Below are 25578 nucleotides of genomic sequence, written 5' to 3' on the forward strand. Positions count from 1 at the left end.
CCTGGATCCATGAATGGTATTTCCTGCTCAGCCGCTTCCCGGGCTGCTCCCGCCGCCGGGTGTTTGCAGCGGGGGCAGGAGCTCGTGTCCTGTGGGAGCTGGCAGCGAGCGCGGTGTGCTGGTGTCACCGAGCATCCATCCCAGCCGCATCTCGGAGTCGCTGCATCTTGCCACGCAGTAAGTGTGTGCTCGTCGTGGATTTGGAAAAGACCCTCCTCGACTCTTCTCAGTGGTCAGAGAGAATCAATGCACGGGTCACTGAGCCTCTGCTCCGAGGGCCTTTTGTTCCCACTCTGAGCTGCTCAGCTTGTCCCTATGAAACATCTAAGCCTTTTGCCTCATGTCACCTTATGGCACCTTGTGATGGCAGCGCTCCGTGCACGAGTGCCTTTTCCCAGTGTTTTCATTAAAAACATAGTGTAGCTGTTATGGAAAAAGGCAAATAGTTGTTTGTGATGCTTTGCGGTAAAATCTTGTGAAAACGAGCCAGAGCAGCACAGCTTAACTATGGGCTGTCTGCATCTGTGTTCTGGAAATTGCACATTAGTAGCGTTAAGTTGCTTAAAGCTGTTTATGCAGTGTTTCTGTACTTGTTCAGTTGTATTTTTGGTGTAAATAGGTGAAGATTTGGTAACATGGGAGTTAGCTGTGTGCACAAACACAATTTGATTAAAAGTTAATAACTGCAGTGTACTTTCTTATAAAGAGAAAACCTGAAGCTTTTTCCTTCCCAGGTGGCAAACCAGGGAAGTAAAAGTTAGCATTGCATGTCATTTACTGTCTTATCATTTATTTTCACTTGTATAGTGCATTCCACATGGCTCCACAGAGTATTTTGAGACTGAGCTCCAGACTGAGGAGCCCCAGTTGGCCTCAGTGTTCTCACATAACAAGGGTTGATAAATTATGTTCTGTTCCCAATATTTGCTATTATTCTTCCGAGGGAACATCTGTGTTCTCCATAAATCAGACTTGAACAGGTAGTAGAAAGACACAGACAAGTAAAAGGACTTGATAAGAATTTGTCTGAAGTATTATAAAACTCATTAGAAGTGAAGCAGAATGTCTTCAATATGTAAGTTTGGGGTTTTGTATAGAAATAAATTCCCTCAGAGCAATTTCCATTGCCTGCTGACCAAGCACGGCTTGTTAAAGTCTTGAGCAACATGACTTGCAGCCTATTTAGGGCGTCACGTAGCAGTCTGGCATTTATTACAGATGCAGAGTTTCTCTCTCAATGATTAAACTTCACATATCTTTGAAGCTATCATATATCTCTCTCATCTAGTTGTGCTATCAGATGGATCTGTTTGCCTATGAACCCTATAAAACCTCCTTCTTCCCTGTTGGACACTATCTTCTGTAACACTTTCATAAACCCAAGGATGAAATGATGCAGCTTTTTCCTTTCTTGCTGCCCTTTGCTCTTTTCCACAGGTCCATGCAGACATTTAAGGACAGGTACCTCTTCCCCATTTAATGTAATTAGTACTTTAGGTTTCTGCTGCCATAAATAAAATGAGTTAAGTAGGACTTAGCCATTTAGAAATTTAATAAAATTCAAAGGCTGTAATTAAACCTGACAGATTCTTTGTCTGTCATTTGGAACTTGCCTAGCTTGAGCCTCTTTTGGTTTCAGCAGCTATAAATTCAACATAATTTTCACTTTGGTGAACACTGGAGCTGTACAGTTATCCAAAAGCACATTGTCCTTCCCAGCTGTGTGTCCTGATCCCAGAGCAGGCACAAAGTATGTGTGTGTGGCACAGAGCTTTGTTACACCATGGTGCCTGGGTTAGCTTGGATACTGGAAGCACTGAAGTGCTTTTGTGGGGTTAAATGGGACTCTAGGTTTTTACCAGTGTTGTAACTTCTTCTTTGCTTTCTTTTTTTCTTTTTGCTTTTTTTTTTTATAGTATGGGTTTATTAATTAATTGAACTTTGACTTCATCAAACCTTCAGATGTTTCACTTACAGTGACTGCTGTTAGCACATCCGAAAACAATATTGAGAGATATGAATCTGAGTGTCTCAGTCACCTTGTGCTTGCTCACTGTTGAATTTCCCTTTCCATAGGGAGAAGTTGCAGTTAGAAATAGAAATTGCCTCTTCCCATTGCTTCATTCACTTTGTAGCAACACTAGCTGCCTTTCTTCAAGAAAGTGAAGGGTTTGGATTTTAACTTGCACACAGGCAAACCAAGTGTTAAGCCTGAAAAAGAAACCCATCCAAGGACTTATATCTACTCCCAAATAGCATTTCAGTTTCAATTCTCCTCCTGTTCTGTCTGAGCATGGCTCCTCCACACTAGACTGTGTGTTTGGGTCTGACTTTTAGGGCTCTGTGGCTTCATTGCCAGTGTTAATGTCAAACAAGGAAGTGCTGCTGCTGTGTGGATGGCAAAACACAGGTGGAAGGAATGAAAGAGTAAAAAACGGGTGTTTCTAAAAGTATGAAACAGGAGAGAGTATAGTAGAGAATACAAAAGGCTTTTATGAAGTTTGTTCATGACAAGGCTCTTCGTAAGATGGATCCACTTTAAGTGGTCTAGTGAGAAGTGTCCCTGGCCATGGCAGAGGGTTGGGAGTAGATGATCTTTAAGGTCTATTCCAATCCCATAACATTCTATGATATTCCAAACCAGCAGTAGTTGAATTGAAGCCTTTTGGTTTCTTGTATTCTAAATGCAGAACTGCACAACTGGGGGAGGGGAATGCCATTTCTTTGTATCATCAAATCCTAAAATTCTGTGCTAATTGATGATAAAGGTGTTTTATAGTTGGAGCAATGCTTTGGTTAAGAATAGAACCATTATATTTCTCTAGAAGATTTATAATCTGTGTCTTAGCTTAGCATCTTACTTAACAGATTGTGTCCATGATAACTTTGAATTACAAGTTATTTATTGGCAGTCTTTTGCATTGCAGTCAGTGGTAATAATTGAGATCTTCAGTGTCAGCTTATAAAATATTTCTTGGTACCTGGAAAGCTTTTTAGATATTGTAGAAGTTTTAGATCTGTTGACTGTTTCTGCTGCATCCTGCCAGATCCATAGCTGTCCTTTGCACAGTGGGGTTCTCTTGAGCTAATGCATATATAAGTGTATATATAAATATATGCATATTATTATAGATTCAAAAAATGGGGTGAGGAAACAAACAGAAGGAGTGATGTGTGGCAAGAGTGAGGAAACAGTGTTCCAAGTTCAAGCCATTGCTGTGGTATACATGGATTGCCACACAGCCTCATGCAGATCTTTTGACTTCTGCATCTGTTTTCATGTGAACTTGGTAAAATATTAACACATGTAAGGGGAACTAGGATTAAATTGTTAATATTCGTATACCTCTTGCACATCTACTCATGATTTATTGGTGTAACAGATATTTTTCAGGCTGCTTAGTCGTGAATCTTCTTAATTTTGTGTTGTCAGGAGGAGGAAATAGGACAAAAATATTTCTTTCAAGTTTCAGCCAAAGCATTTCTGCCAGGAGACACTTGCAAGGGAGGCAGAGCATTAGAAATGAAGTGAATATGACAAGGTAGAGTACAGTTTCAGATGTAAGTATGTATTAGCCTGCAAATTTCAGTGGTTGTCCTGGGCATTTTGTAAAGGTAGGAAAAATGATGTGTATGTATTTAGAGTCACTGTGTATAACCTTGTACTTTCTTCTGAGAACAAGAGCTCTTTGAAGCATCAGGAGCACTGAAAATCCAGACAGTTTGTTCTTCAGATGCTTCAGTAAGGCTCTGCAGAAAACTGGGATTGTGAATGGGCTGTTTCTCAGTGTAGTGTTAATAACAGAATGTGACTGAAAGGGCTTGCTTAGTTTAGGACACATCTCATGTTTTAGGGAACAGCCTGTTTTGAAAATTAGTATGAGAACTGTTAACAACTTGCAACCAAGCAAATAAAAATCCTTTTTTTGTTGTCTTCCCCACCAGCAGAGACCTGTGAGTGATTCATATGTCAGAGATCCAGTGTGTTTCCTAACTGTGTCAGAGAGCAAATGGAAGAGACAGTTTGATCCAACAGATAATTCACTGATGGAAATTCTGGATTCAGTCCTAGTACTTTGGGGCCTTGAGGGGTAAAAAATGGAAACAGTAATTTGGTTGTTTTTTCATCTTATGCCTGTATGCTTTTTGCATGTTTGAATTAGGCTCTTCCAGGAAAGGATCTTCTCTGCTGTGTTTATGAATGAACAGCAGAGGGGCAAGGAAACAGACTGAGAAAACGGAAGAAGAACTTTGTCCATACAAACTGTAATAATAATAGACATTTTATAAAGTACAATGTTACTTTTACACATACAAGCAGTTAGGTTTTTAATGTGTTGGTGGGCATTTGGTAGCAGTGCTGGTGGTTACTGTAATCATTGTAACAGTACTAGTTCACTGTATTGCAGGTGTAGCTGTTAGTTTGAAATACAACCTTGAGAAAAGACTTTTAACACTGTATCCCAGTTTCTGTAATAATGGGTATGATTGTACTGTAGCTTGAGTCTCATAAACCAGAGAGTAGACATGACAGACAGGAGCTCAGCAGGTTTTCTCAGACTGGCTTACAGTTGTGCCCCAACTCTCATCCAAGGCAGCATCTTGCAGCCTTTGCTTAATTTAGAAAGCAGCTCACAGCCAAAGTATTTCCTTACTTTTTTTTTTTTCAAAAATACAGTAATAGTGCAGTTGTCAGGGCAGTTCAACTTGATCACGTAACCAAAGTGCTTTTAAATTCCTGTCTATCCAAACCTTACTAGAGGACAGAATGCTTCACTTTGATGGGCTGATGTGTCTTATGTTAGTGAGTTGCATGTGTCTCTTGCGCTCACAAAACGCCCTGTAAGTCAAGTACTTCTTGCAGCTTTTTTTGTACTTCAGCCTTGTGGTAATATTTGTTGCTCCCTGACTGTGGAGTTACAATGATGTCTTTGTTTGCTCTGTGTGGACTGAACATTCCTTAGGGAAAAGCTGAGTTAATAGTGAGGATCACATTTCAACATGATGACATGAAAACAGGTAAGGTAACTTAGAGTGTTTTTTAAATCATCTTGTACATCTGAGTGTGCAGATGAGCCTGAGAAAGGACCTGCTGTGTGAATTTTGGTTAAAATACACTGTTCTGCTGATTGGTAATTCTTGTGTGTCAGGTGAGAGTTCCACATTTGTGTAATGTGTGAATATTTACATATAAATATTTGCATGCATTTCTAATCACTCAGATCTTGTAGGAGCAGGCAAGAAGTGAGGTCTGTAATAACTCTTCAGGTAGAGTTGTCCTATTTCAGTTCTTAGCAGGGATGAGTTACTGTTTCTGATGAGTTACTGCTGAATTGTTACTGTTTCTACTGACTATAGCACACGATATGATGCTTTCTCTGGTAACAGTAACTTACTGTCACTGTTATCTTCTCAGGCAGCAGCACTGGGTTGGTACAGGCAATGTAGACGTTACTGCTGTTTTCTTGGCCACCCTCAGCAGCAGTAAAAGGGAGGTAAACCTGTTTCTATGATGAAACTTCCTTATATTTTTGCATGACTTACAGCATGTCTCAAAGTGAAACCAGAAACTTTCAGACCTCCTGTAACAGGAATCAGTCTGGAAATGTCACCAAAGAGCAAGAAAATTAATTTTACTAAACATTGTTAGTATAATTTAGTTTTCCAAGCTAAGTCCTCAGGGTAAAAAAAAACAAGTTAAGCAAGTGCTTGAGTTCATCTGTTCAATTAGTCATAGAATACTGCTTTTGCTTCCACTGCAGCCAGACATTAAGCAGTTAACTGTGATCATTTTCCTGGTCACTAACCTCTCTGTCATTGGAAAATGTGAAGCAAATTTTCAAAATATTAAGGAAAAATCTGGAAATCACTTCTTTTGCCCTCTTTCCTTTTGCCGTCTTTCCCTCTCTGTCACTTAACAGCTTATGCATTGGACAAAAGAAGTCCTTTGTTATTTCTACAAATTAGTTTCATTTAGTAATTCACTGGGGTTGTTTGTATGAGCAAAAATAATAGTGATACTCTTCAGAGGAGCAGAAATTATACTTTTCTGAATGAGATGTGGAAAAAGCTTGATTTGCTTCCTAGGACTAATATCAGCATCACTTGTTTTTGCAAATGTAGGGTAATACCTGAGAGAGAAATGTGGAAAAACACAGTCATCACCTGTGCCTCTGTGGCTGACATGCCTCTTGTTCAGCATTCCAAGAGTTGGTGTCCCTCTGTTGCTTCTCCCTATAATTTACTCTCACACACCTGTGAATCACAGCTTGCTGTGTGCAATTAAAGTATCTCAGTTCTATCACAAATCAAACAATAGGTGTCTGAATGCTTTCCCTTTGCAAAAATTCATAGAAATAAATACCTAAAGTTCTCCTTCCTGTTCAGCTCTGCTCAGATTCTGACATCTGCTAGAGTTACATGTGACTGCATGTGTCATCTGTTCAATCATGGACTCACAGACTGGTCTGAGTAGGAAGGGACCTTAAAGCTCATCTTCTTTCAACCCCCTGCCACAGGCAGGGAGACCTTCCTCTGCCTCCCTGTTTTCGTGTCAAGCTTTGTGAAATGATTTAAGGACAAATATCTATTTTTGTCCAACAGCAATGAGAAGATCCGAGTAGAAACTCACAATGGAGGCAAAATCCGTGGTCATCGGCGTGTTGGGGATGACATGCAATTCCTGTGTTCAGACGATTGAACAGCATGTTGGGAAGATGAATGGCATCCATAACATCAAAGTAAGTAACACTATCACTGCTTCTTACAAAGCTTTGTCCTTATATGAGAAACCATGAGAAATTACACACCAAGATTTCATGGGAAGCTGATGTTGGAGGTGCATTAGTGTATTTCAGGTGTATAAAACTAAAACAAGTGCTTACTTTACTGTAGTGGTTAAATCATTCTCTGTTGCTCTTAATCAATTTTGTACTTTACAGTTTTGGAGATATGTGGTCATTGCCTGTAACTGGTTTTGACTGGCTCACTGTGGTACACCATTCCCTCCAGAGGCAAGTGATGCACTAGTTAGTACAGGTTCCTTTTGCCTGGAGTAGGTGCTCACTTATGCACACAGAAATTTCGGTGAGGAGCAGCAATGTTTACAAGACATACTTTTTCGTCTTCCTACAACTGTAATGGAACTTTAATGTGAGCTGAGGCTGTGCTCTGACACCAGAACCTGGGAGCACTTGGGAACAGACCTCTGCATGGTTTGATCAGATAAATCACTGCGTGTCTGCGAGTGTGGAGACAGATGAAGGCTAAAAGCACCCTGTAAAATGATACCCCCAAATTTCTGAATCCTCTACTTCTCCCTTATTCAGCAAAAGATGTAATCTCATCGGCTTTGTGGTTTCTCAGCTAATTTCTGAGAATGTACAGATGACTTAGGAGAGATTCATATTCCAACTTGATTGAAGACCATGTGCACTCCGTAGTGTCTTCTACGTAAGGAATGAAACAGGTTTATAAAGAGACAGCATTAAGAGTTTGGTATTTAGGTTTTAAGGGTCTTTTTAACCTTATCCCAAAGCCCAATACTATTTCAAAAAATATATTACAAAAACTTAGTCTGAGCAGAACAGGACTATAAGAAACTTTGAGAGGTCATACTTAGTAATTATCCTCTTTAGTGCATCAGAGCTTCAGTTTAGCCGAATCAGCTGATAGCAAAAATTCTCTGAAAGCAGTAAAGCAGGGTTTTATTTCATGATTATGAGTTGGGTCAGCAAGGGACATGAATGTTAGGTGGCTAATACAATCAAACTGCTGCTTTTAAGTTATTTTGCCTCCAAATGCAATGAAACCAATAAATGTCCATGTTGCAAATCTGCTAAGGCCCATAATTGGGACAAAAATGAGGAAAGGCAGTTCTTAAACTGATTTAACTGATGTGATTTAATCATGACTATGGTCTTAGGTTGTACCTTTGCCCAGAGGAAAGATAGAATTCAATGATAATGTGTTGGGCCTCTGGCAGGCATCTGCTTTTCCTTGTGGAAACTGCAGTTATTGTGTTTGATGTATCATCCGTTGGGAGCAAATTAAATTGAGGATATTTGTACTGTCTGATGCGAAAGGTTAGTACCAAATCAGGATGTCTCTGAATCACCAAAACGTACAGAGGGAGGAAAAACACCTTCTTTAATGTTTGTCATGTATCAGGTTTTGAAACTGAATTTTGTCCTGTGAAGTCTGATGCAGGATATTGCTCCCAGCAATTACCTGCCTGTGCCTCCCATGCCTGGAAATATCCGGCTACTTTCACTGCTGCTTAAAGCTGTGCGTTTATTCAAGAGTGTTTTCTTCCATCCTTGTAGCCTGAGGGTAATTACAACTAACTGCATTAGAATTATTACTAACTGATTGGAATTTTTTCTGTGGGCTGTTTTGCTTTAGGGATTGAATTGGGTTAATCATCATAATTCGAGAGAATTTGGTTCTGGTAGTTCCATTAAATGCATCAGTGCTGTCTGGATGTTGTAAGTAAAACTGGCCAGACAGTCTTGTAAAGGTTTCTGAAATTGGGAGTGAGGGGTGGGATCTGTTCTTTTCAGCAGTATTGCTGAGCAGAAGAGCTGTTCTCTGTGGTGGCTACGGGTATGGCTTTACTCTTCAAGGTTAGTAGTGAGGGATATAGTCATACTGGACAAGTCTTACTAATTTATGTGAGTAAAACCTACTTCTAGTCTTGTGCAGTATTAGTTCTCAGCTCTTGGTGTTGTAGTTTGCTAAATTGTTTTGGTTTTCCCCTGCAAGGTCTCTCTAGAGGACAAGAATGCAGTTGTCATCTATGACTCCAAGCTGCAGACTCCAGCGACGCTGCAGGAAGCCATCTATGACATGGGATTTGATGCCACATTAGCTGATTCAAACCCACAACCTGTTTTACCTGACACTATTTTTCTTACTATTCCTACCCAGTCAGCCCTAACACCCAAGCAGATTTGTAGCACTCTGCTGAAGAACAAAGGGATTGTGGATGTGAAAGTGTCCTCTGACCAAAAATCTGCAGTGGTGACCTTCATTTCTTCCATCGTAAATGGCAAGCAGATTGTCCACATGGTCCCAGGGGTAGATTTAAATATCTCTACAGCAGAGGTAATACCTGGAACTTGGGAAGATTCCAACTGGTCTCAACCGAGTAGTGTTGGGCTGCGCCTGAAAGTTGATGGGATGACCTGTCACTCCTGCACCAGCACCATCGAGGGGAAGCTTGGCAAATTGCAAGGAATTCAGAGGATTAAAGGTAAAAACCTTGGTGTATTTTGATGTAAATTGAAGTTGGTCCTGCTGTTGTCTGATAGTATTACTGGAGGTGTCTTGGGTTTAGGTGAGATAACTCAGTGTGACAGTGACTCTTTGTGGTACCAGGTGTTGAGTTAGGTGTTTAATTTGGACTGGAAGTGAAGAAATTGGCACAAATTGTGGTGAGGCTGTTGCTGTTACATGTGTGACAGTGGTTGATTTGTATTTGGTAGAGAGCCTGGGCTAGTTGTGTTTAATAATTTTATCACTAGTTGTCTCTAATATCAGATGGGGGTTTTTATACTGAAATTAATAGTAGTTTATATTTTCTGTTCATTTAAAAACTAATATTGGCATAGATGTGTTTTTGTGTAAAAGGAAAGGTGAAATTGTTTATACAAATAGCTTTGGTGTCAATGTATTGCCACAGAACCTTATAAAAGGATACATTCAGTAAGAAATAGGACTGCCACAAATGGCATCACTGGGGAAAGAGCAAAAAATTGAGGAAAAGAGGAGTCGAAAAGCACAGAATCACTGAATAGTTAGGATTGGAAGGGACCTCTGGAGATCAAGTCCAACCCCTCTGCCAAGGCAGGTGACACAGGAACACGTCCAGGTGGGTTTGGAATGTCGCCAGAGAGAGAGAGACTCCATGCCCCCCTGGGTACCTGTTCCAGTGCCTGGGTGCCTGTTCCTGTTCAGTGGGAAGAAGTGTTTCCTTGTCTTGAGGTGGAACTTCTTATGTTTTAGTTTATGGCCATTACTCCTTCAATTGTTGTAACAGTAGACAAAAAATTGTTAAAGAACCAAGTTGTTTGATGTTTACCAAATGTCTCCAAGAGAGACTCCATGCCCCCCTGGGTACCTGTTCCAGTGCCTGGGTGCCTGTTCCTGTTCAGTGGGAAGAAGTGTTTCCTTGTCTTGAGGTGGAACTTCTTATGTTTTAGTTTATGGCCATTACTCCTTCAATTGTTGTAACAGTAGACAAAAAATTGTTAAAGAACCAAGTTGTTTGATGTTTACCAAGCCAGTTATTTCTTCCTTCTGTTGTGGTTACATTCCTGACCATTTAAAGTGTTCTTGGAAAGCTCTGACAAGATCTGTTGCTCTCAGGGTAATCTGCTCATTATGCATAGGGCAGTAATCCACAATTATTGATTCATTTTCAGTATCCCTGGACAATCGGGAAGCTGTTGTTGTCTACCAGCCTCACCTCATTTCAGCAGAAGAAATAAAACATCAGATTGAAGCAGCAGGTTTCACAGCATCCTTCAAGAAGCAGCCTAGACCCCTGAAGCTGAGCACGATTGACCCAGAGAGGCTGAGGAGCACTCAGCCCCAAAGCTCTGAGACAGCACTGAGAGAAAACTCCAGTGCGACTGGTGCAAGGACAGTTGTGTTCAGAGTTGATGGTATGCACTGCACATCGTGTGTCCTCAACATCCAGCGCACCATATCAGCACTCCCAGCAGTGATAAGTGTTGTTGTTTCATTGGAGAAGAAATCTGCTGTTATAAACTATAACCCAAACCTAATTAGCACAGACATGCTGAGGAAGGCCATAGAGGCTGTGTCTCCTGAGACATTTAGAGTCAGCCTGCCTGAGGAGTATGGAAATGTAGCACTTTTCCCCACATTGTCTCCACTGAAGTCTCCTCTCCCAGCTTTGAAGGATGCCAGCTGGCCACTCATTCAAGTGGCTGTGATAAATATTGAGGGGATGACTTGCAACTCTTGTGTGCAGTCCATCGAGGGAGTCATATCCCAAAAGGCAGGTGTGAAATCTGTTCATGTCTCTCTCACAAATCGAAATGGGACTATAGAATATGACCCTCTGCAAACGAGCCCAGAAGACTTGATATCCTCAATAGAGGATATGGGGTTTGATGCATCTTTACCAGGTAATGACATAGTAAACCTTAAAATTATGAGGTTTTGTTTAGCATTTGGTAGCATCCAAGATAAAATTTAGCAGCTGACATAACACTTTCTGCTTGCCAAGTGAAGCTTTATATCTTCACTGCCAGTGACATGATTAAAGGTATATGCACAGTCTTTAATACATCAGATTAATTAAAATGATTGAGATATCTGAAAATAGAAATGTGTCAGATAAATACTGATGTGCAAATGCTGCTCCTGTTTGCTACTCTATCATATTTGTGGCATGAATATAGACTGGGAACTTTGCTAACTGTGAAGGATGTTATGGATTGCTGTGGTGAGATTTATTTAATAGTGAAGTAGCAATTACTTGGGTCCTGTGAACTAGTGAGGGGAGATTTAACCAGGCTTGGCTATGACTGGGGAGTGACTGGAATCTGAAGAGTGTGGACATCACTGAGGATGTTAAAATGATGCTGCTCTGTGAGAGCCCTGGTAGGCAGCTCAGCACCACCCAGCCATTTGCTCACTGCCCTATAGGGGATGGGGAAGAGAAGGGTAAAAAAAGAACAGAAAATTTGTGGATTGAGATAAAAATCAATTTAGCAGGTAAAGCAAAAGTGTCCATGCAAGCAAAGCAAGGAATTAATTCCTTACTTCCCATGGATGGGCAGATGTTTATCTACAGGAGAGCAGGACTCCCTCACGTGTGACAGTGCCATCACTCCAAACATCCCCTTTTCCTCCTCCCAGCTTTATGCTCAGCATGATGCCATATGGTCTGGAATATCTCTTGGGTCAGGTGGGGTCAGCTGTGTCCCCTCCCAACTCCTTGTACACCTCCAGGCTCCTGTCTGGCAGGAACAGAGCACTCCTGTGTCAGCACTGTGCAGCAGGCACCGAAACATTTGTGTGTTCCCAACACAGCTCACGGGTCCAACGTGGCACCCAGTGAGCTACTGTGAAGAAAATTAATCGTGTCCCAGCAAAACCAGTACAGATGTTTACTGTGACGACTGGTACACTAAAAGCTATTGCAGTGGGAGCTGATGCCTAGACAGCAGAATGCACAAGTCCTGTGTGGAGAATACAGGCAAATATTAATAGGAAGAGAGGATTCCTGAGGGGACAGGGAAGCTCTGCTTCTCACTTCAGTAAGATTAAATATTGATAAATACAGTACATGAGCTATTTTGTGGCAATAACTGAAGAAGTGTTCACATGCTCCCAATTCCTTTCACCCTGCTCCTTCACAAACACAGCATCCCCTGAACTGCTGTAAGAAGCACATGTCTGTAGTTTGTGAGCTGTTCTCTAAGATCAAAAACATTGACTTTGCTTATGAAATGTGCACTTGCTTACAAATTCAGCTTTATGCTCCAGGTAAAGTCAATAAAATTGTGTGTAAAAACTAAGGTTGCAATGCAGATGTTTAGCTTACAGCCTGCAGAAGAGGGCAAAGACCATCCAACAGAGCAAAGACAATGAGGAAAGGCAAAAGGGAAAAGAGTAACAAAACAGTAAGTTTATCACTGATCCAACCCTTTTACTTGTTTTCTCTTGCTGACTCTTAATTGCTGGACAGGTGGATGGATCTGAGTGGCAAGGCATGTACAATTACTAGTGTTAGTCTAGGTGTGCAGCAGCCTGTCTTTGGGGCTGGTGTAACACTGGCTCATACCTCGTTGCAGTGACTGTTCATATGTCACAAACTTCAATCTCCTTTCCAGCGAAGGCAGAACTACCTCTGGCCAAAGCTCAGCCCTCACCTGAGATGCAGCTGGACTCACAGAAACCTGAGTTGCCCTCCAAAGTGCCACCAGCCCACCTTGCTAGGCAGGAGACAAAGACCATCTCCAAGTGCTATGTCCAAGTCACAGGAATGACGTGTGCTTCGTGTGTAGCCAACATTGAGAGGAATTTGAGAAGAGAAGATGGTAAGATATGTGTCAGTGTGATCTGTTACGATTCTACGTATTTGTTTTGGAGAATCCATTTGGGTTTTGTACAGTGTTTTTAATGGGTGTGTTGTCAGGAGAAGGAGCATTGCAGGGGTGTTCCCTGGGCCTGTTCATAGGAAGGGATCAGGGTTGTTCTTACTGCTTTATGGACATGTTGGCTAAAGTCTTCCTTTCCAAAAAGAAGAGCCAGAGTGCTCCAGAGAATACAGGCATCAAATATGGATCCTTTTGAAAGTAACACAAATCTTTCCTACTGCAGGGAGGTGCCCAGATGTGCACCTGAAAGGCAGAAGTGTATGTGTTGTATGTTAGGAAGGGACTATTAGAGTATTAGTGGAGATTAAAGAGACACAAGTTAATTTTAGCTCTGCGAGTCAGGGCAGCTACATCTATCTGCTGTCAGTGTGATGATTGTATTTGCAGGGACAAAGAGCTGCACGACCATGATGTAACAGAGAGTCATTCATGTAGACTGTGTTTAGTTATTGTAATGAAGGTGAAGGTGTTTGAGGTTAACCTGTATTTTAACTTTTTTCATCCTAGAAAATGGATTAATCTAAATCCTTTCAGTGTGCAGTAGGATTGCACTTTGTTAGATCTGCCCCACCTCATACAGGTTCTCCCTTGAAGAAAAGCACTCCAGACTGGTAAATGCAGGTCAGAAAATTATGCAGCACTCAGTTTTAGAAGAACTTCTTTTAAGTAAAAATAGATCATCTTTTCATGTAGCATAGACAGAATGTTTGTAATTAGGCTGTAAAAAACATGCTACTCAGGTGGAGTAATGCTTTCATCTGTCACACCTGCACTTAGGTGCTGTTGTGTTGTTGGTGTAGCTTCCAAAAATGGTGATGCTTCTCTTTACATGCAATATGGGGAGCTTTCCCAATTTCAATAAATGGGTTGTGCCCTCATGTTACCATGAACACAGGGTTTTTCTTAAACATCATCTGCCACTCACATACTTTGGTTTTTTTAGGAATACATTCAATACTTGTTGCCCTCATGGCAGGAAAAGCAGAAGTGAGGTATAATCCTGCTGTGATACACCCTTCAGCCATTGCAGAGCTCATACGGGAGTTGGGATTTGGAGCCACCGTGATGGAAAACTGTGGTGAAGGAGACAGAATTCTGGAACTTGTTGTAAGCTAGTAATTAAAACCAGTCACCCTCATCTTTTATTACTTTTATCTATTGGATGTACTTGTGTAAGCATCCACTTACTGAAGTTTAAACATATAATGGGGCTTTAATGTACAAAAAATGAAGTATGAAAATACATCAGGTATGTATCACAAATTATACCTTGTCCTGCAAACTGTGCTGCCTCACTGCTACTATATTGAAGTCAGAGAAATATTCCTGTGATTTTCTGATTGCTCTCCCTAGTGCAAGAATTTATTTTATTTCTTTTTGAAGCAGAGTCTAGCTCAGTGTACCCCAGCTCTGAGCTTGAAGAGCCAACAGAGCTTTAGGAGAGTTTAATAACCTTGTCTCTATGCTGTGCTTCCTCCAAGAAGCTTGGATGGGCCTCTGAGCAGCATGATGTTGTGGGAGGCATCCATGCCCATGGCAGGAGCTTGCAACCAAACGGTCATTTATGGTCCCTTCCAACCCAAACCATCCTGTGATTCTGTAGTGCTCACATCCTAACTAGAGAGCTCCATCTCACCCCTTCAAACCCCAGAATAAAGCAGTGAATAATGCAGGACAGTCATAAGCACTTTTTCTTCTCTTACTTTTTAAGGTGCATTTGCCAGGTAACCTGCAGGGGTTTTAACCTGCATTTACTAGGAACCTCTATTTTACAGGTGAGAGGGATGACATGTGCATCTTGTGTGCACAAGATAGAATCCACCCTCATGAAGACTAATGGCGTTTTATACTGCTCAGTTGCTCTTGCAACCAACAAAGCACATATCAAATATGACCCTGAGGCTATTGGTCCTCGAGATGTTATACAAGTGATAAAGGTGAGACTCAGAAAATATCCGGTGTCCTTTGAAGAGTTACACACCCCAGAAACTAAAGGGAGGCTGTTAAAGGAAAAAAATTACTTCTTTTCTTCCATCCACTTCCTTCTTAGGGCAGCTAATATGTGTGTTTTGGCTCAAAAATTATGCTCTGTTATGACTTTGCTTAAGTTTTTAAATGGAAATACTATGAGAGCCAGGCTGTGGTGGTGGTGGAGTTGGAGATACTAGCTATAGGTTTGTAGAAAAATAAAGCACATTTATTTTAAAAAGATAAGTACTGTAGCAGGTGAGAGGTAAAATAAGTTTCTCAGCCTTCTCTTTCAATTTCTCTGCTCCTGTGCTTCAGGAAAAACCATTTTGGAAAGCCACTTTTTAGAACAGCTTTTTAATATTCTAGAAAGGTTGATTTTCTCTCTTTACAAGATAACTAAACAGCAGTAGCAATCATATCAGAAATGTGAATAAAATCAAAGGCAAGTGGCAATGGGTGAGCACAAAGTGTGTTTAAAAAAATCACTGTTCTTTTTTTTTCATTATTATGTTTTTCTCCTTAGGATTTAGGTTTCACTACTTCCTTGGTCAAAAAGGATAGATCTGCTAGTCATCTAGATCACAAACAGGAAATTAGGCAGTAAGTATTCCTGAACATACTTAGATTCTATAAACAACTTTGATTCTTCTCTTTTAATCAATAGTAAAGTTAGGATTTTTTTTTTTTTGTAACTATGCAGACTTGCTAACATAAATGTTCTCCAGCATTTGACTGCACTACAAGTTGTTTTTTCTTTTTTTCCTCTTTCTAAACCTGAGGTGGAAAAGGTCTTTTGTTGTGAGCCTTGTTTTCTGTATCCCTGTCATGGGGCTGATGATTTACATGATGGTGATGGACAGTCAGCTTGCGGATGCTCACGTGCATCACAACATCAGCAGTGAGGAGATGGAGGCCCTTCACTCCTCCATGGTCCTGGAATACCAGCTCCTGCCAGGATTGTCTGTTATGAATTTTCTGTCGTTTTTACTCTGTGTCCCTGTACAGGTAAGTGGAATTATGACAACTTCTGGCTGGTTGGGTTAAGCACTCAAAATGGAAGGTGACGAAGAGATTAAACTGGAAAAGTGAATATACTTATGCTGATTCAAAATGCTTTTGAGGTTGTTATGTGCTTCTGCTGTTGTGAAAATAATAGGTGCTGGGGACTGTTATGGGCAGGGCAGTCAGTGTACAGGTGTTTTGTACCCAGGCAGCTTTGAGGCAGTTGGTGGGAACAGGGAGGAGCTGGTGGGTATGACCTGAGAGTACTGGAGTAGAGATCACAGCTGGCACTTTGTTCAGAAAGAGACTGAGAAGGCAAATAACACAAATAAAATGGGTGTCTCCTCTTTTATGGAAATGCTGCTGCTGTGTGTTACAAGTGCAGGTGTGTGTAACATCTCAGTGCTGCTCTCATTGCAGATATTTGGAGGTTGGCATTTCTACATCCAGGCATACAGAGCACTGAAGCACAAAACTGCCAACATGGATGTGCTAGTTGTGTTGGCAACCTCCATTGCATTCCTCTACTCCTTTGTTATTCTCCTAGTTGCAATGGCTGAGAAAGCAAAAGTAAACCCTGTCACATTCTTTGACACACCTCCGATGCTGTTCGTGTTCATCTCGCTGGGCCGGTGGCTGGAGCACGTGGCAAAAGTAAGGAAAATAAGAATCCGTGATAGCTACAAGTTGCAAGACACTAAGAATCATTTCAGAATGTTGTGTACGTTTAAAAAAAATCCCATGAAAAAACTTTGTTAGCTTCTTTTAACCTTCTGTGTTGTAAAATCATCTTCAGTGACTGAACTAGTAAAAATACAAAATGACTTAGTATCAGTCGGTTTGCAGAAAGTATTTTCTTAATAGGGTAAATTGCAACATGCACAGTTGTCATTTACCCAGCTTGTTTTTTCAATAGCATAGTCAGAAAAACATGAAAATTATTATTCTAGGGTAAAACCTCAGAAGCACTGGCAAGACTAATTTCATTACAAGCTACTGAAGCTACTATTGTTACCTTGGGCCCTGATAACGTTCTTTTAAGGTATCTTGTTTTGTCATTTGCTTTTTCTGTTGTTCCTTTTTTGTTGCTAATATGCTTAACTCACAGACCAATGTTACCATTCTATAGAGCTATGAAGCAAATAACTTCAGATTTGACAGTTAAAATGCAGAAGAATTAACACTGCTCTGATTTGGTTTATTATTATTGCTAATTTTCATACAATCACAGAATGTTAAGGGGTTGGAATGGACCTTAAAGATCATCTAGTCCCAACCCCTCCTGCCATGGCCAGGGACACCTCTCACTAGGCCAGGTTATTTTTGCTGTGATAAGACAATTAGGGGATTTTTTATAAATGGAAAGGAAATTAAATTATGATAAAATAATCATAGTCCTTTTTAAAATGGCCTTTCTTCTGGCAACTTTATGCTTTAGCAATGCTGACCAATGAGATTATGCTTGGTGTATAGTGATAGCTCCTTTTGCCTGGGTCACTTCAGTTGCAGTCTCTTACTAAAAACGTTGTACATCATTCCAGTGAAGAGCAAGTCAATGTGGAACTGGTTCAACGAGGTGACATTGTCAAAGTAGTCCCAGGAGGCAAATTCCCAGTGGATGGTCGTGTTATTGAAGGACACTCTATGGTAGACGAATCTCTCATCACAGGTCAGCATTTGTGTTCTGCAGGTGTAAAAATGTTCTTCTTTTCCTTTGAACAAACCTAAAGAAGGGGCGTTGAAGCTGATGTTCTTCTTGCTCTTCTAACTGCTTGCTGGGACGTGGTGGGTGTTACAATATTGCTGACAAATGGTCCTTCATGCCTGTTGTTGCCTTTCCTTAGGTGAAGCGATGCCTGTGACTAAGAAGCCTGGCAATACAGTTATTGCAGGTTCTATCAACCAGAACGGATCACTTCTGATTTCAGCAACCCACGTCGGAGCTGATACAACTCTTTCTCAGATTGTTAAACTTGTGGAGGAGGCTCAGACCTCAAAGGTAGAGTACTATCAAATTTAGCATTTGAGTTTTGCCTTCTCATTTAGGCATCAGCATGGCAAATCACTTGAAGAGTAGTTAAGGCTGTTTAGATCTGAATTGCTGCTGCATAATGAAGGATCTTGCTGAATAAGGACTTTGATACAGTCTACTGTGCCAAGTCTCATCCTCTTATTAAGTAAATCTGTAATTATAAAGTGTAGTAAGCCGAGTGTGCTGCAAGTAGCAGCTGTGACTGTATCTGAAGGCGTAGGAGAGAGGAAGCATGATGGTGCTGGAGCTGACGTGTGTCTCCTTCCTAGGCTCCCATCCAGCAATTTGCTGACAAACTTAGTGGCTACTTCGTTCCTTTTATTGTGGCTGTCTCTGTGGTTACCCTTCTTGCCTGGATTATAATTGGGTTTGTGGATTTTGAAATAGTGGAAAAATACTTTCTGGTAAGTTCCTTAAACACCTTCTTGAAATGTTTCATAAATAGCCTACAAGTGTGTTGGGCTGCAGTGGTTCCTTTCTGAATTACCCTTGCAGGCAGTTGCTGACTATAGATATTATATTATTATTATTGCTGTTATAGTTTTTCATATGGCATATTTTTACACTGTATCACTGCTACATTTATACTTAAAGAGAATTCACGGGAATTAATCAACTCCTGAAAGTCAGTATTAAAAAAAAAGTTCATTTAAAAAGTAAACACTAAACATCAAAAATTTCCCAGCATCCATCCCTTCTCTGTGGGGAAAAAGAAATCCCTCATGTCACAAGCTCCAATTCTGTGCTAGCTCTGTTAGCATAGCTCTGTGTAAATTCATCTTGGGAATCAGTGGAATTCCTATTCATTCCAGATGCCAGAGGCAGGTCAGGATCCCAACATGGACTTTAGGGGTGCTTAGATCACAGGTTGCTTGGTTCAAGACTGTTTCTGATTAGAATTTATTAGTTTCCAGGAGAGCAATCATCATAACTGGGAGGTTTTTTTCTTTACTGTATATATTGTTGATAAAGTATCTTTTACTACATTGCAACATAAAAGTTACAGCATGTGGTACCATGTATCGGAAAATGTCCTTTGTATAAAACAGTCATGGGTATAGGCAGAACAGAACTCAGTTAATTAGTCATCCATTTGATCATTAAACTTAGTTTTGCATAACTTTCCTGTGGTTTACTTTTAATACTTTTATCTTATAGATTAGCAGATTTTTCTAACATCCAAGGCGATGTATAATTAAATATACAGTTTCTATTGTTCAGTTTCTTCTCTCACTGAAATCACCTTCTGTCCCCAGGGTTACAATAAGAGCATTTCCGCAGCCGAAGTCATAATCCGCTTTGCTTTCCAAGCCTCCATCACTGTGCTGTGCATCGCGTGTCCCTGTTCCCTGGGATTAGCCACCCCCACGGCTGTCATGGTTGGGACTGGGGTGGGAGCCCAGAACGGCATCCTCATCAAGGGGGGAGAGCCCCTGGAGATGGCACACAAGGTGAGGGATGTGGGTTATGTTACAGGGACTTCCCAGGCTGGTGGTGGCGTATTGCTGCTGCCAGAGCACATCACAGACTGTCCTGACCCACAAGGTCATGCCATGTACATCAGGGATGGCAGAAAGTGACATCTCCTCGGTCTGTGTTAGTAAGTTTGGTCCAAGTGGGTGTTTTTCTGAGACATCTGTACCTTAAAACCAGGTCCACTGAATAAAGTCTTCCTGTTTTGCTGCAGGTCAAGGTGGTTGTATTTGACAAGACAGGTACTATCACCCATGGCACTCCGGAAGTGATGCAGGTCAAGTTTCTGGTGGAGGGTAACCAACTGCCACGTCATAAAATGCTGGCAATAGTGGGGACTGCGGAGAGTCACAGTGAGCATCCTCTTGGAGCAGCAATAACTAAATACTGCAAAAAGGTCAAGTATTGGCACAGGAAAGGAGCAGTTTGTGTGATGGTAGAACCTCTCTTGCAGGACTTTATAAATAACACAAGATTATCCATACATATGAAATAATTACTGTATTCAGTTGAGAAAGCCACATAAATCACTTAAACCATGTTAGATGCACTGGGTATTCAAACTGAGGTTTTGATGATTGATTATTTCCCTCCTCCTGTTTGTTTGACTGCACTTTGTTCTATGAGCTTTGTAAATGGAGTCTATTTTTACATATTCTGAAATTTCCTCCATTTCCATCCTTTTTCTCTAGGAACTGGACTCGGAAACCCTTGGGACATGTACAGATTTTCAAGTAGTTCCAGGCTGTGGCATTAGTTGTAAGGTCACCAATATTGAAGCATTACTCTACAGGAAAAATAGAATGGTTGAAGAAAACAATATTAAAAATGCAACACTTGTGAAAATTGAGGAAAATACAGATGAATCAGTGCAGCCTGTATTGATTATTGATGCTGAACTGCCAAGTAAGTCAATTCTACTTCAGAGAATAAAATGGAGAATTCCTGCTTTTGTCCTCAGGATCTTTAAGAGCGAGGTCCCTTATTTCTGCCCTGGAGAGCTGAGCTGGCATCAAGGCACACATGAAATAGTTGGTCATTTCTTCTATGCTCACACATCAGTCAGGACATCTTGATTCAAATATAATTTGGAGTTACATGTTGAATATGAGGATGGAAAATCATGTAGGAATTGCCTGTCAGCTCTCTCTAGTTTTACTTTGCTTCATCCCAAGTTACCATTTGCTAGGCAAAATTATGCATGTTTGCACAGCTGAGTAGTTTTCACTCCAGATTAGCTCACTGTTAGATCTTTCAGCTGTTTGAGAGAAATTAGAAGTACTGAGAAAGGGTCTTGGTCCTTTTTGACCTGTGAGTTTTGGTCCTCTGACATGGTAGCTCTCCAGAACTGAAGAAATGTCAGTGTCTCTCTTGTCAAGAACACGTGAAGAGATTGATAGGGCAGGAAGTATCGAGGAATACTGTGTTTCTGTTTGGATTCTCTGAAATGCTATTTCAGTGCCTCCTGGGAGAACCTTGATGGGATTAGCTGAAGGGAAGCTCCCTGGTTATCCATGTGATGGCAAGATTGTATTTTCTTCCTTCAGCTACTGTGACTTCTCAGAAATACTCTGTTCTCATTGGGAACCGGGAATGGATGACTAGAAATGGCCTTCTTGTGAGAAATGAGGTTGATAAAGCCATGATGGAACACGAGCGGAGGGGCCGCACAGCAGTTCTGGCAGCTGTGGATGGTAAGGCCAATGCTGCTTCTTTATTCAGTGTGATTTGTCACTGAAATAGCACATAAAATGTAACATAAATAGAAACCAATAAGTAGAATAATGGAATGAAAAGAGATCATTAACCAGTTTTACAGCACTTCATAGGGTAAAGAACTTTTCCTGCCTTTCTTAGCTGACAGGAAAGTTGGGTATGATCGTAGAATGCAAAGACTTCAAGGAGCCAAAGGGGAAGAAAGGAGAAAAAGGGAATGATTTTTATTGTGGTTGGACAATTGATGTGCTGTATTGCTTTAAACTCGTTCTGCTTTTTCCTGTCAATATTTCTGTTTCTGGAACTGATCTTAGTGCAGAAAAACTTCATTGTTTTAGGAAAAAAAAAAGATCTTTATTACAAACACTGTCTTTCTGCTTTTCAGGAGTGCTCTGTGGCTTGATAGCTATTGCTGATACTGTGAAACCAGAAGCTGAGCTGGCAGTCTACACTTTGAAGAGTATGGGCTTAGAAGTTGTCCTCATGACTGGTGACAACAGCAAAACAGCACGATCGATTGCCTCTCAGGTAAGCTGGGGCACATGTGCTTGGGTTTGAAACTCATTGCAACCCACTTGCAGGAAGCAGTTGTGCCATGTCAGTATTGCTGGCATAGATCTGGTCTCTTGTGGAAGATGAGAATGTAAACAAATCCAGAATAAGAGAGAACACAAGAAGCATGTTTGAATTGAAGCAGCATTAGCTGTGAATTCGGAGCTGGTTTCAGATCAGATGAGTTTGGTCTTTAGCCCATGAGTTTCATAGGTTTCACCCCTCCTAGTTGGATTATTCCAGGCAGAAGCTTTGATAGTTGCTAGAAAAGCTGCAACACAGTTGTGTCCTTTCTCCCTCTTCAGGTTGGCATCACCAAAGTGTTCGCGGAGGTTCTTCCCTCCCACAAAGTGGCCAAGGTGAAGCAGCTCCAGGACGAAGGGAAGCGCGTGGCCATGGTTGGGGACGGCATCAACGACTCCCCGGCCCTTGCCATGGCCAATGTGGGAATTGCTATTGGCACAGGGACTGATGTGGCCATCGAAGCAGCTGATGTGGTTCTCATTAAGGTAAGAAATGAGTGCTTCTTTAAAATGAGCTGGTAAGAGGGGATAGACTCACAGAGCCATTAAGGCTGGAAAAGGGCTGTGAGATCATTGAGTCCAACCTGTGACCTAATACACCATGTCAACTAGACCAGCACACTAAGTGCCTTGTCCAGTCTCTCCTTAAACATCTCCAAGGATGGTGACTTCTCCGCCTCCCTGGGCAGCCTGTTCCAGTGTGTAATCACCCTTTCTGTGAAGACATTCTTTCTAACATCCAACCTGAGCTTCCCCTGATGCAGCTTAAAACTATATTCTCTTGTTCTCTGGGAGCAGAGTCTGACCCCCACCTAGCTACAACCTCCTTTTGGGTACTTGTAGAGAGTGATAAGGTCTCCCTTGAACCACTTCTTCAGGCTAAATAACCCCAGTTCCTTCAGCCCCTCCTCACAGGACTTGTGCTCCAGACTTTTCACCAGATCCTCTGCCCTTCTCTGGACATCCTCCAGTACCTCAATGTCCTTCTTGAAGTGAGGGGTCTGGAACTGGACACAGTAGAAGGCCCAGGATGTCTTGAGTGATACAGATCACTACTAAGGTGCACAGCCTCCACACCCAGGAGAACTGGAGCAGAGACTGTCTCCATCATGTTTGTTTAGTAAAGTGGTAATTATTCAATGAAGGGAACTTTCCAGTTTTCTCAGTACTGCACAGTTTGGGGTAATGAAAGTTTGAGTGGGCAAAGGAAGAAAAAGTGACCTGACCTTTGACAAACAAATTTTATTTCTGTAACGTACCACAGGACCTCCAGGGTTACATCACTTCTTCCTACATGTCAACAACACCCTGACAGATTGTGCTCAGTGTCTAGAGCTGTACTGTGAGGTGTTGTGTACATTACCTGGATTATGATGACATCTGGAGTGCTGATTGTATGGGCTGTGCTGCCAAACCAGAGCAGCCTACACAATACTTACTACACAGTCTGCTAGGTCTGGTGTGTGGTACTTAGCTATAAAACAGGAGTATGATGACACTGTGTACTTTTTTTTTTTCTCTCTGACCTCTCCAATAAACATTTTAACTTGCAGGATGACTTGATGGACGTGGTAGCAAGCATAGATTTATCGAGGAAAACTGTGAAGAGGATCCGGATCAACTTTGTGTTTGCTCTAATTTATAATCTCGTTGGAGTTCCCATAGCTGCAGGTATGTGATGAGTGTTCTCTGCACTAATTAGGTTGGGCTCAGTGAGTAGGAGGTTGTAGTAATTTGGTGTTGTGTGGGAGAGTTTCCATTTCTTTCTTTCTGTCAGTAAGGGCAGAGTTCTCTGCCTGGGGACATTGCAGTGGAATATTTGTGACCTGTCCTCCTTCCATGCTGTGGCTACTAGGGATATGCTCCGAACATCAAAATAACTTTTGAGAAAAAAGGTTTATTGAATGAACCTGACCCTGTGAACAAGCAGTTTACTGTAGAGTGATCAGGACACGCCACCTCTATGTTTTAGAGTGTGCAAGTGACACATCCAGGTGTGTATTCACCTCAGGTTCTAGCTGAGATAGAACACAAATCCTTATGTATTAAATATTTGTTGTTAAAACTAAAATCCTGTTTATTAACACATTGAATTACAGCTAAAACTAGACAGTTCATGTGAAATTGTGCATGGTAATATATAAATAGTGCATTGTTCCTGCTGTGAACTTCTTGCTGGTTTAATTTTCTAGGTGTTTTCTTGCCCATTGGTTTGGTTTTGCAGCCCTGGATGGGATCTGCAGCCATGGCTGCCTCTTCGGTGTCTGTTGTGCTCTCTTCTTTGCTGTTAAAGATGTGAGTAGCAGTAGTCTTGTGGCTTGTCATTTGGATTTGAAGCTCATGTCTTTCAGTGGCAGAAAAGAAGTGTGATCTCTCTGTGAGAGATTTCAAAGAGAGATTTCCAAGACTTTTGAAGAGCAGTTCAGGCAAGTCTGTGTTTAGCAGACAGTAGTGCTTAAAAATGTCATTTCTAATGTGAAGAGAAATGGTACAATCAGAAGTGTGTTCAGAATGGAAAAGTCCTTAGTGGCCTTCATGTATTTGTGAGAAATCTTAGCGATCAAATTACAGATGTCTCTGGTTTGTGCACAGTCATAGCACACAGGCAAGTTTCTCTCCATATTTCAGTGTTCTTCACTTCAGCCTGAGAGGTTTCATTATCTTCTGTCTTTTCCTTCCTTCAGGTACCAGAAACCAAGTTCTGAGAAACTCGAGTTCCGGGCACGTGGCCAAATGAGGCACAAGAGTCCATCAGAGATCAGTGTCCATGTTGGAATCGATGAGACTGGGACAGGCTCTCCCAAACTGAGCCTGATGGATCGATTCATCAATTACAGCAGAGCCTCTATAAACTCTCTGTTCTCAGACAAGCGTTCGGTGAACAGCATCGTCCTCGGGGAGCCAGATAAACACTCGCTCTTGGTGGGGGATTTTGGAGAGGATGATGACACAGCCTTGTGAAACACTTGCTCCTCCCACTTCCTTTTCCACGAAGGAAAAAAGCAAACAAAGAACAAGAAGCAAAATGAAAACACAACCAAAACAGCTGTGTAGAGGCCTGTGCATGTACTGCTACTTCTGGAGGTCTTTCAGATGCATTTCTTCTTCAGTGTAGAGAGGTAGTTCTTGCAGTGACTTTCCAGGGGCTTTTTTGTTTTTCATCTAGACTTACCAAAAACCTTGGTGCAGGGCTGTTGATGCTCACAAACAGGGCTGTGTTCCCATTCCATGAGGCCTGCAGTATAGCATTTATTTTGGCAAATTGTCAAAATACAATTAAGGAAACTTCTTTCCCAGCCTTTCCCAGGCTACTTTATGCATAGTCAAGGTCAGTACTGTGTTGATAATTGTTAGTTACTGCATCTGCAGAATACTGAGGGTTCTGTTTGCAAAGAGATGTGCCTTACTCCAGAACTTCAGGACCCCTCATGTTTCCACAGCCTGCCTTCTGCCAGAAGTGGTTCCTCTCAAATGCCTTTTCGTTTTATAAGCATCTGGTTCCAGCTTTTCACACTCCAAATCATCTCAGTGCTTGATCTGAATTCCTGTGCAGCAGAGAATGGAGAGGCTTTGGGGTCACAGCCACACTGAGGTCTGTACATCATGCCCTGGACACTCCTGCTGCTGAGACTGTCTGCTTGAAGGTTGACTGGGTTGGGATGTTTGCTCATTC

At 41.4% G+C, this 25578-nt stretch overlaps 1 protein-coding gene across 1 annotated transcript; it reads left to right on the plus strand.

Annotated features, from left to right (window-relative positions):
* Positions 1–6632: 6632 nt before the first annotated feature.
* ATP7A (ATPase, Cu++ transporting, alpha polypeptide) lies at positions 6633–24866 on the plus strand. Its single transcript, XM_009083117.1, has 22 exons — positions 6633–6740; positions 8764–9253; positions 10425–11156; positions 12870–13076; positions 14080–14243; positions 14912–15073; positions 15631–15707; positions 15887–16112; positions 16530–16763; positions 17060–17151; positions 17651–17778; positions 17954–18108; positions 18411–18545; positions 19398–19592; positions 19829–20011; positions 20307–20520; positions 21162–21308; positions 21716–21858; positions 22188–22391; positions 23459–23576; positions 24098–24200; positions 24590–24866. The coding sequence occupies exons 1-22, from the start codon at positions 6633–6635 to the stop codon at positions 24864–24866; spliced, it is 4494 nt and encodes a 1497-aa protein (XP_009081365.1).
* The last annotated feature ends 712 nt before the right edge of the window (positions 24867–25578 follow it).

Source organism: Acanthisitta chloris, unplaced genomic scaffold, assembly GCF_000695815.1.
Source record: "Acanthisitta chloris isolate BGI_N310 unplaced genomic scaffold, ASM69581v1 scaffold28889, whole genome shotgun sequence".
NCBI classification, from domain to species: domain Eukaryota; kingdom Metazoa; phylum Chordata; class Aves; order Passeriformes; family Acanthisittidae; genus Acanthisitta; species Acanthisitta chloris.

What these genes read in the sequence shown, in the direction of transcription:
- ATP7A (XM_009083117.1), top strand. Translation starts at nt 6,633, where the DNA reads ATGGAGGCAAAATCCGTGGTCATCGGCGTGTTGGGGATGACATGCAAT. An exon ending in CCTGATAACGTTCTTTTAAG is followed by an intron (nt 17,152 to 17,650) that starts GTATCTTGTTTT and finishes ACATCATTCCAG; the next exon opens with TGAAGAGCAAGTCAATGTGG. An exon ending in TAGTGGAAAAATACTTTCTG is followed by an intron (nt 18,546 to 19,397) that starts GTAAGTTCCTTA and finishes TTCTGTCCCCAG; the next exon opens with GGTTACAATAAGAGCATTTC.